General features: G+C 35.6%; 1 protein-coding gene across 2 annotated transcripts in view; it reads right to left on the minus strand.

Annotated features, from left to right (window-relative positions):
* Nucleotides 1-12,212, minus strand: part of LOC117413940 (R-spondin-1) — a 28,799-nt gene extending 16,587 nt beyond the window's left edge. Inside the window, exons 1-2 of one of the 2 annotated variants that reach the window (XM_059000291.1) lie at nt 12,162-12,212; nt 1,014-1,385 (exon numbers count right to left, since the gene is read on the minus strand). In XM_059000291.1, coding sequence (XP_058856274.1) covers nt 1,014-1,107 — 94 coding nt within the window. In that variant the 5' untranslated portion in view covers nt 1,108-1,385; nt 12,162-12,212. Of the gene's footprint in view, nt 1-1,013; nt 1,386-11,766 lie in introns of both variants that reach the window. The other variant, XM_034023410.3, reaches the window with a different exon arrangement.
* Nucleotides 12,213-12,443: the final 231 nt, after the last annotated feature.

The following is a 12,443-nucleotide window of genomic DNA, read 5'->3' on the forward strand; positions in this document are numbered from 1 at the left end:
TTGAGCTTGACAGATGCTTGACAGGTCGCGGAATGGCAGTTTCCAGTATCCCTACAGTTCAGTTAATCTAATATGTTTCTATAATAGGCTCTGCATTCCATCTTATCGGATTGGAAAGGCGAGGTTATTTAGAGGCTAATTTACCATTTAATGGACTGTCAAAATGTGTTTTTTAGGGGAAAATACTGGGTGTTTAGCATAAGAAATGTATGTGGGTTCATCTGAATGGTCACTACAGACAGGGGATTAATACACGTTTCTCTGTTTATGCATCTACCACTGGTATACAGTAATTGTGGCATTAGCGGCAGACACTGCCCATACAAAATAGATTCTGTAGGTAAAGTTAAGCCCACTGTCAGGTAATTCTGATGTATCAGAACTGAAGATGAGACGCCTCACTGCACAGTAATGTGGAAGTCATCCCTGCTTTCAGTGTTAAAGACCTGTGTTCAATGAAATATGATGTATTACATGCATCCATTTAAAATATTAAAGCATGATGCCTTTATCTGTTTATATTTTATCATTTTAATTCTCTTTTGTACATATGTTACAATTATCCTGTTAAGCCAAATAAATGACTATATATCACTTAGCCAAATCCCTAAACATGTTTTAATTGTTCTATTAAATGCCAGCCTTGACAGACTGACTACATAATTTATTTATTATTTATTTTTACTAAAAAAATAAATTAGAGCAAAAATATGCATACATTACCAGTATGAAGTAGTCATTTAAAAACTCAATATATAAAATCTCTCTCTCTCTCTCTCTCTCTCTCTCTCTCTCTCTCTCTCTCTCTCTCTCTCTCTCTCTCTCTCTCTCTCTCTCTCTCTATATATATATACAGTATATGTGTGTGTGTGTAATTAAACAAATAATAAATAAATGTGTAAATGTTATTAGTGCCATTGACTTTTAGCTAATACTGTATTTGCTTTAAAAAACGAGATCATATTTGCATATTTAAACCAATCAGATATAGAAAGACAATATTGTCCACTTACTTCGTCTCTGCCTCCTTCCCTTTGAGACCTTCAGGCTGCCTGTATAATCCATTAAGCTGAAGGAAATCACCACTACAAACAGTCCAAACTGCATAGTAACTGCGCAGCTCTGTGGTCCAAAAGCAGGCTGATTGGAGTAGTCCCTTCCACAGTGCAGGTGTCTGCTCACTGCTCACCAAGCCTGGCTACAAGTACAAGTCTAAACATGCCTTACACATGTCCTGATGCACAGACCAGAGAAGACTGAGCGCTGAATAACATGGTTCTGACACATTCAACCCATGAAGATCCCGTTTCTTTGGAAGAGACCCATCTGCTTGTGACGCAAGGCTTGCTACAAGTGGTGACGCATTTATCAGCACCAGCTCCTTCCTGCCAGAAAAAATAAAAACAATCAATCACGATCAACAAAACTGATATTAAAAGTTGTAAAAGGTATTTTCTTTTTTTTTTCTTCTTTAGTATGAGTTAATTTGGAAACTCCAATGTCATTTCCATTTGCAGCTTGAATGTAACACATTTAAGATGCAGTTTGGCAGTTTGTAACAGTGAAGGATTTACACGGGTACAGGGTACAATTTGTAGTAGATGCGTTGACTATAGCTGGGCACTTTGCTGCTCCCGCAAATACAACAAAATAGTTAAAATATTTTAAAAAAAAAAATCTTCATTTTATAATTTCCATTTTATAAGATCATGAATGAAAAGGTAGCACACAATGCGTTACATTAGTTCGTTGTGTTATTGCAACACAGTGGCTGAAGGTGTTTGTGAGAGTAAGTCTTCATTTTGGTGTGAATTGTCTGTGGTTAAATAAGCTAAAGGAGCTAAAAAAAGATCCACATTATGGTATAATCAGTGTCAATGTACGGATCATGGCCAGACTAGCCGCTCTCGAGTGTTAAATTGCACTGTCCACCCCCGCGGTCATTAATCTGATACTCAGGGTATGCATCCAACATATCCAGATTATACTAAAAGCATAGGCTTCACTTTGGATTGTTGTATCAAAACCCCCACGATGTATACGTTTTGTGGAGTCGCATTTGATTTAATTCTCTGTGGGGCTTATACTTCCCAGAACTGCAGGTAAAACAAGGGCCTGTCTACCAGTAATCACATCTTATCGATGACATCATTCTCTTTGTTTAATTAGCATGTATTAGTGGTTCTAAAGGACTGCATACTAATTGCCTGCAATGAATTAATGGCAAGAGAGTCTACAACCTGCCAGCAATGCATCAACTCGTAACCCATTAATGCAAAGAGTGAAAAGGCAGGATCATAATAGCCCTAAGTGGACAGTTAGGGTGTTCAGTTCAGGGTGGAAATTTATATTGCCAACTGTGCCTGCCTGCAGCCAGAGAACAACAACAACCAGAATTACAAAGAAAGAACGAAATAAAGCGGGTAGGTATTACATTGTCTTTAAAGAAATTCTATTTAAATCATACAGCAAACCATCAAGCTTGACCAAAATAAGGAAAAGTCTCAGCATTCTCCCAGCTCTGAAGATACTGGGCTACATTCTCAATGCACCAAATAATCATCAGTATCATTTATTCTGAACATGAAGTACATCAATTACAGTAATACAAAGGTAATAGGGAACAACTTCGGACTACTCAAAAGCCCCTAATTTAAATGTCTCAGTTGGTTATTTTTGGTTGTAGAACTTTATTTGTGTACTTCAAAACATATTTAAATGACGACTTGTAGTACAGCTTTAAGAATCCAGCACTATGCTTTTAAATGTTTTAAGTAGACGTATTCCACAGCATTAAGTGAATCTTCATAATGTTTCCCCAGAAACAATGCATATTTGTCAACATATCAGAGTAAATAACATCTTTATTTGATAGCACAAACAGACAAAACATTATACTGCGGTATCTCGGAGGCCACATTGTGTGACAAATATTGAAAATCCTGTGCATTCCACTGAACAATCTTAGTAGCAATATAGCAAGTTAACAATGTCAAGATGTTAATTTAAGTGGTAAAGCAATAGCCAGTGTTTTTGTGGGTTCCAGATCTCTTTGTTCAGTGGCAAGAAAAAAATCACAACAAAGACATGCAAACTACACCACAAACATCATTAAAAAATGGAATCACGTGCACCAGAACAGACTACTAACATCTTAACTTAATTATCAGCCGTTACTTGGCCTTGTTGAATTAGTCCAGGTTTATTTCAATTCAACGAGACCTCCCAACATAAATAAACAATTCTAAGTACAGTATTACCCAAATCCTGTACAGCTGCAATAAAGAGTGCAAAACCTAAGAGCAGTCAATCATTTATATCTGATAACTATAATATAAGCTAGAGGTTGCTACTAGCAACTCAAACCAAGCCAGCATTTAACCTTCAGTCAGTAGAGAATACTATGTTCAGGTATGTCCTTTACTTTTACAGCCTTGTCGGAAAAAAAGCCATTACAAACCATAATAAATTATACTGCCGTACTGAGGGTTTTAATTTATCAACTGTAGCAAAATCCAGCATATATACCTAAGCTTGCTCCTCTCCACACATCTTCGAATGCTTCCTGCAGGCTGCTATGTGATACTGTATACTGGGAACCAATAACCATAAATTCTTATTAATTCGACTTGTATTTAAGTTGAATTAAATGTTAATGAGCAGTCCATAGATATACAATAGGGTGTTGTGTTTTATCCAATTGTAAGCTAATATTCTGTATGTAAGTTTAACATGTTTAATTAGCTTCCTGCTCTGACAAATATGTGGAGAGACTGCAATGAAACACACTAGTAGTTATTGTAATGATTTGCAATAAGCCTGATTGATATCTATGACAGTTTATTAACATGCAACGGAATTTCAATAAAGGACTAAATCGCATATCAATGAAATACTATGTCGCTCAAGTTTTACTCTTTTTTCTGTATTAATTCTACATTCATTTTTAAGAACATTAAACATAACAATTACATCTTTACTCTTAAATTATAAAAGGAACACTTGCAAATGTCTGAACTGGCTGATAGAATGTTTTTTTTTGTTTTTTTGGGTTACGTTTTTCAACATAACTGGAGCACAAATTAAGTCTTCTGAAACAGTAAGTATTGTAAAGATTGCAAACAAATGGTACTTTGGGTCCTATGGGGATACGCATTTTAGACAAAAGGACCACTTTGCAAAGATTCAGCATGAGAACATCTTTACTTGAAATGCCAATTACCTTTTTATGGTGAAGCATTCATTGTTCTATACAACTATTTATTTTATTTAGTCAAAGAAACCACATAAAACTTTAGGACTTCAGTAATGATTTCCAGAAATCAAACAATAATGGAAAAAAAAAGATATGAAAAAACTTAAGTGGTTGCACCTGGTTTTTTTGTAACTATTGTATCTCACTCAAGCGTATAACACATGTACAGTATCACGCTCTAACTGAAGGATTCTTTCACCTGTATGACAGATGCAACCTCATAAAATAATTAGAAGATTAAATTGACTCCTTTGTGCTCTGTTTTATTTATTAATAACGTATACATCTGTATAAAGGAGGGGACTTAAACACACAAAGTGGAACAGTTACCTAAAAACCATATCTATCTGTTGGTATCATTTCAAATCGCATCATCTTGAAAAATGTTATTTTTGTCTTTCTGAAAATCTCTTAGAAATTGACAGGTTTTAACTGTAGCTTATTAACAGTATTTTATTAACAGTAACAGTATTAATTGTGACAGAACGGGTTTAAAATTGCAATGTTTTAAAATGCAACGGTGCAATACACATTCTAACCCCTTTCATGTCTTCAGTCCTCTGCAACTGTAAATTTCAAGAACTGGGAAACTATATAAAGTCTCTCAAATGTAAACATCTGACATTATGTACATCCAGCTGTTCATCATTGGGATGCACAGCACTCTCCATTGCCTGACCAAGTTTCTATTTCGAATTAGCAGCGGTTCGCAAACTACAGCTGCACAGACACTGCAGACCGAACAACTAATATTGTTATTAAAATCCAGCCATGGGTAAATCTTCCGCCAGTTTTCCTGAAAATCTTTTTTAACGTTCCCTTCACTGACATCGCTTATAGTGCTGTGTATCACTAAGGCTGTATGCTGTCACAGTGCGCATGGATTTCACAATTTCCATGAATCAGAACCAGTGCAGTGTAATAATAATATCCAATTCTCCATAAAAATCTCAATTGCTGAAAAAACATTTAACATTTAAAAAAGGGTTGATTAAACGTTCACTTCACCAGTGGACAACATGTTATATGAAATCCAGTTGAAGTATCTGTATTTATTCTGTGTTGTTTTAGAATGAGTATGAAATCGCCTTGGTACCCTTCAGTTGGATTTATGTTTTGCCCCCTAGAACTGCCTTGGTGCCCCTGAATCTTCATGCCCAACAAAGGCAACACTGCCTTGCCCTTCATGGCCTTAACTTCATGCCCTGACAAGGTATCAAAATATATCATAAAGCAAAGCAATGGCTTTGTCAGGGAACTCACTTTAACCTTACTTAAAATCACGTAAATATCAAGCACACGTCAAGTGCTCCCAACATCAGACTAAATCACCAATCAAATAGCTGGTTCCTTATTCATTCCTCGATAATTAATATGTCCAATGATTGGAAACGATTTATATCTTACCTTAATCCACTACATCCCCTGCTGTGCGCCAGAGTTCACCTCCTTCTCCCCAGCCTCCACCTGCTTTTTGGCTTCGCCTAACAGGGAGGGCAGTTATTCTGCCCCCGCTGCCCATGGCTCCCTTACGGTCAGCCTCTCCACTTCCCTGCAAACTAATTCATTGGCAGAGGTACCTCGAAAGGCGAGGCATCAAAGGCCAAGGAATGAAGCATAAAATCATGTGCATTGTAGTAGTGCTGTCTAGTTTGTTTTAATAAATAATCTATAATCTATCCCACAAGTTTTCTGAATGAAAGAAGGTTCTTGTAAATGACAACAGTTTCAGCATCCCGTTGTACTAAACAGTGAGTAATCTATTTTGTATTTTGTTTTTATCTTCAGACATCAAACAACTCAACGATCAAACGCTTGAAGTCTGTGCAGCAGCTTCCAAGCATGACAATGAAACTTGAGCACTAAACACACAATAAAACCATTCAGTTCACTAACAACTCGCAACTTGTTTTTTGAAACTTTCCAAGATGTTCATTTCTCTTTTCCTAATATTTTAGCAGTATGATTGTGCTTTTGTCATATAAAGCATCAGCCTTTTAAATCACACGTCAAAAGATGTCATCACTTCAAACCCACTACTCAGGCTCATCAAATAATGAACTACAAACTCTTGCTAACAGTGAATGACTGGCTGGTTGCACTGGTGTATGCTTCTGTCCTACAAGGACTCTGTCGACTGGTTTCACAGACACCGATTAGCACTAATCTACCTAAAATAACATTACGGTAGTCCAGGATTAGTGCTAATCTGGGTCTGTGAAACCAGCCCTTTATGTTCAACAAAAGAACATACCATATAAAAGAAATTCCACAGACTAATTGAGCACAGTGGGGTTCAGGGTTTTGAAAGCGCCAGGGCGAAGAAATGTTAACTTATTAAATAACTATTAAACACAATGAATTACAATTATTTCTCATATGACTTACACTGGTGTACCATTGGATGTGCAGAAGTCCTATTGTTTCTGTGCTTTATTAATTCATTGTTTAACCTATAATGCACATCTAATTTCACTGTGTCAGCTCAAAGGTAAAATCTATTACTTTGACTCCACCTTTTACTGTGAGATTAATTAAACACACCTCAACATAATTCAACTCATCTTCTATGCACACCATTTTACCATGAAGGCTCACAGGAAAACCTGGAATGGAACTGCTATGCAATTGGATACTTAAGTTATACACTACAGCAGAATTCTACTGCCCGTGCAGCTGGTAAATGCATTAAAGAAAGCTGTTGACAGTTGACCATTGAAATCTAGTAAATCACCGATTGCACAATTGTACTTATCGAATAGCTTTCCTAAAGAAAATGAGTTGCTGTTTTTGGTTTTACTAATTTCAACTTCTTTCTATGGTCTATTTCCAGCTATTTACAGATTAAAAACCTAGCCACCTTAACTATTGACTTTTTGTCAACTAAAACTACCTCACATCCAGTCTTTCCTAAGCAAGACTATAAATGACACCAATAAATCCAGGCCTCCAGAAGTTAACGGCATTAGATTAAAGAATTAGATGACTGGGGCACCATTATTGTCCAAAGAGTACAGGGCCTTGATTTACACAAAGATCTATTTTACTCACCATACACAGCTTCCTGTTCAGTATTGTTTTGTGGTGCCAAAACAACTGACACCTTCAAGTCAAAGTGAAGGGTGCCACTACATTTCCATGACCTTGAAAATATGAAGTTTGCATCTGAAATGTTTTTTGAAATATTAGCAGTTGAAGCAGAGCTGGCAGAATGACAATTTCATATGCTGTAATCTTCTCTCATGGGAAATACAGTGATGTCCCTCTATTATGATGACTGCAGAGAATAGACAGGCAGTATATTTACATTCTTAAATGTTTTTTACAAACAAAAATAATGTGTAGGTGGGGTGGAGAGGTCCCTTTTACCCATCAGCCTTCCCAGTAAATATAAAATATTATTAAAAAAACACAAAACCTTTCCCCTGGTTTCCATTAAATATCCTTGCTTTCACTCTTAGGAGTCTGAGCTGTAAGGTTACCCTTGGAAATCCTAAACCGTATTGTAGTATTTACATTAAAGCTTGGCAAAACGTATGTCAAGCTAAGATTTATTTTTCTCCTTTAAAAGAAAACTCACTTTTCAAACAATAACACACATGAAGAACCTATCAAAGGCCATTGTAATGATAAAGTGTTTGTTATATAGTTCAAGTTGTTTTTCAGTACAAAAAACAAGATGAAATGAGAAGCATCTGCAAAATATAAACTTAATGTTAACATTCATACTTGCTGTATCCATGTTTACATGTCATGCTGTTTATCAATTCAAATCCTCAGAGCAGCACCAAATTCATCTTACTTTTCACTTTAAAAACAAAAAACAAAAGGAGGGTTTCTCTTTCTTTCCTAGATAAACCATACACTAAAAACATGTTCTATAAGCTGTGTCCTCAAAGACCTTGTTTCAATTTACTCCTACAGAGTACTGTAACTTATTACTATTATTATTATTATTATTATTATTATTATTAATAATAATAATAATAATAATAATAATAATAATAATAATAATAATAATAATAATAATAATAATAAATACTGTTGTAAAAGTGTATGGTGGATTACAATACTATTACCTCTGGTCTAATGGTGCCATAAAACAAGCTTATTCAAGTTGTGCAAAAATATTAAAAACCCATTCCAATCGCTGAACAAAGACTAATTCACACATTGTATTCAGCAAAATAACAACGTTAAGGAAACATGACATTGACAAATGAATTCCACAACCCATTTCACAAAATACATTGGCTTTAGTTATATGTTAAATCTATAGAGCACACATTAATGTCAGCTCGTTCTCCCCGCAAATAATCCATGTTAAAGCCAGCTGACCTAGCCAAGATTCAAGTACAATACTGTCGACAAGCAATACATCTTTGAAGGCCATACTGTCAAATATCACTTGACATGAAACCTTCAGTTTTCCAGAAATGTCATTTTTCAATCTATCCGTTGGCCAAAAAAATAAACTGTTGTAAAACTTTAAAACAAAATTTAAACAAAATATGTGTATCATGTTCTTCTTTTAATGAATTACGATATGTTTATATGGCCCTGTCTCAACCAAAGAACACAAGAAGACACTCTTATACCACAAGAGACAAGCTCGACTCTACACTACCATGTTGCTTGAAAGCTGCTGCATACCACATCTGAAGTAACTAAAATCCTACTGGAAATCGGGTACATTTTTCTACATGCTCCCTGCTATAGCTTTGGGTTTTTTCGTTGGCAACCAGATCCTCTTCCCAGAATTGCACAATTCAAGGCTGATGTGGTTTACTCTGGAACAATAATCAGTCTGCTTCATCCAAGATAATCTTATTTAGCTTTCCAAACTCTACACATGGGGTGCAGACATATTCCAAACAGTGGAACAGCTGACCTGAAACTGCCTTTGGGACAGTGGTGAAGAACCTTTTCTTGATAATGAGTGCCTAGGTCAATACCTGAGTTTTTAGGTGAATACCCCAACTAAATAACACACAATGCACAACAAAGCAGTTAATCCTGGTAACCTTGAGAGTAAATACATACATTTGTAAACTGATGTCCATTTATATTTATTTAATAGTCTTTTAAATAAAATGTAAAAAAAAAAAAAAAAAAAAAAAAAAACACAAAGAAATCTGCCTTGTTGGATTTTTTTTTAATCAAATAAAATAAAATAAAAAATCACTTTGTCCTGACAAGACATAGTTTTTATTGTAAATGATATTAGAATGAATCTCAATATGCTTTTTCTCGCTGCACATGTTATGGTTTACAGCATTGCACATAGGAACACCTACTTAAACAGTGTACTAAATCAAAACGGTACCAAATCAAAGAAGCTTTTCTTAAGGCTGCTACCCACCAGACACTAAATAAATAGAACCTATACTTGTGATAATTAGCTTTCACACCAGAGGCTACGCGACTGGCGACGCGAGAGCGGCACCAGAGAGACACTAAATAAATAGGATTTAATCCTATTTTTTGAGATTTGACGCGCGTCAACTAGGGCATTTAGAAATCAGAGAACGGCTTCAATCCACGTTGTCCAGCAGGGTGAAGCAGTATCCAAAATGACGGAGGAAGCAATAATACTTGCCATTGAAAAAATACCCAGTGCTATGACAAAGGGCATCACAATTATAAAGATACAGATTTAAAGAACAATATATGGGAGTCCATTTCAAAGGAACTGGATAAGCCCGGTATGTATGATTTATTGTCATATGTGTTGAAATACAGTCAGAGAAGACACTCATAATGTCCACATCACGTTGACGAATATGTACCAGTCTTGTCAATTTTTAACAGTTGTACAGATGTGGCAAATTTCAAACCTGTCGCATCGCCTCTGCGCCGCTTCTGATCATGCATGATGCTGCTCGTGTCTCGTTAGATCGCGTCGCTTCTGGTGTGTGGAGACCATTATAACGTACAGATTACAGGTGACCAGTAACCTCCTCACTAGATCAGATACATTAATGATCTCCAGACTGTCTAAATTGTATGCTGTCTGTCACACGTAATCAGACGACAGTTCATTCAACGTGCAACTAAATGTAACTGGTAAGAGTTACCATAATACCATTATACAATACTTTTCTTTCTTACATGTTTGCAGTAATAAATAAAAACAATGTAATACTTGTCATTAGTATTTTGTAATATCCAACTATAAAATACATACAATACGATAAAACACCAATGCGGTGCAAATATCATACACCCTTTAAACACATACTCATATGCTACTAACAAGTCTCACACAGCAATTCCCAAACATGCGCCCGTTAAATGGTTAAATACTCGTTGTTTTATAAGACAGTACATCACACATTCAGATTGACTTTTTAGCAGGTGGGTAACGCTGCAGAATGACTGAACAAGAACACCGAATTCGAATTTAACTGTCACCAAACACACACTGCAAATTTAAGAAAAACGCACCCCAATTTGCATCCCCCCCCCCCCCCCCCCCATAAATAAATAAATAAATAAATAAATAAATAAATAACATTTTGTAAAATGTTATGCGAAGCCGACACTTTACTAGTACACCAAAGTTTAGGCCTACTGTAAGTTTCAACGAAGTAGCTGTACAAACGTTACTAACTGTAGCGTAGCAACAGAAGATATCTCTAGTCAATATGCGGGATGCATTGAACGGACTAGCTGGATAACACACGCAAACTGAAGTGGTTTCTGTTTCATTTTTGATTTATACTAAATATACTAAATATGTGTCCTAAGTGCCCGAAATAAATGAATTACAGAATGTTGCGTATTGTTATGAATTAAACTCGCATTACCCTTCGGTAAAAGACCACGCCATTCAAGTTGCAACCTAAAACCAGCATCTCGGTATTGTTGCAGCCTGCTACAGTAGGCTGGTGATGATAGGGTAATGCAAACCGTTGCGCCTACTTGTTCTACACTGTGTAGACTACAGAACAATTTTGAGGCTGCAGCAAAAGACTGAATCCTGCTCAGCAGCAACCCGCGCACACAAACACTCCATCCGTCTAACCGCAATTATACGGAACAAATTATTATTAAAATGAAACAGTGCTTTACTTTATCTGTATGTAATCTAAAACAAGTCTAATGGTTTATTACTGGTCTATTTCTTATTGTATATGTCTATATTGTTATCTAATTTGTTAAATTATTTAATGAATTGCGTCATAAAGAACTCCCTCTCCAAAAACTTACAATTAATGAATATATAAAAAGGGATACTAAAAAAAATGACGTCGTTATCTTCACTCTTTACAACATGGAATCATTGTGAATAGTAAATTGCATAAATCTATAAGGATAATCAAGTCCATCATAACAAAGTGAAATTGCTCAAACTAGTGTACCTGCACTGTGTGATAACCCTATTCTCTAAACTTCCAGATAAGACAAATCATTATAATATGTTTAATATATAGGTTAGCACTACACTGCATGTTTTATATGCATCTCTCTCAATGAATTAATTTCGTTTTTACAGTACGCTCAAGTACCTGTTCAATATTGCGAGCCCCGTTCACAGCAGCAAAATGAATGAATAAATTCCGTTTCTTGACGTGTTTTAAACGAACTCCTCCTACACCGGTTTACACAACACTTCCAAAAAGGGAAAAAAATAAGTATAAAAAATGCTTTGCAAAGCCACCAATTTTTTTTTTTTTTTTTTTTTTTTGGAAGTTCCAAAATCTATTTTTAAGCAAAATACTTCACTGCGAAGTATTTCAATGTAATAATAAACTCTCCCTTTTTAAAAACTAAAGCCATCATTTATACGCAAGCTGTTCGTGGTCATTTCAGAGGATTTTGCACATAAATCCACTTTTAGTGCAGGAAAGCATCCAACTCTAAGCAGTTAGTCACAATCTTAGGAAGTTTGCAGCATCCAAACCTGTAAAACCATCTCTTCCAACTGCGCAGCGTGCAAAAGCATGCCTGCTAGTCCCACCTCCCCTGGGCCCACACCACAAAGCGTTGGAGAAAAAACCTGTCGTGGATTCAACTTGGAACAACTTCATATTACAAAGTCAATTACGTTTTCAAAAAAACGAATAACTATATAGAACTGTAAATTGACCACCGCGATTTTTAAAATAATGTAAAATATATTACAATTATAAGATTGAAAATACCAAAAAAAAAAAAAAAAAAAAAAATCCGGGAATTTTTCGTA

Source organism: Acipenser ruthenus, chromosome 25 (assembly GCF_902713425.1).
Source record: "Acipenser ruthenus chromosome 25, fAciRut3.2 maternal haplotype, whole genome shotgun sequence".
Taxonomy (NCBI): Eukaryota; Metazoa; Chordata; class Actinopteri; order Acipenseriformes; family Acipenseridae; genus Acipenser; species Acipenser ruthenus.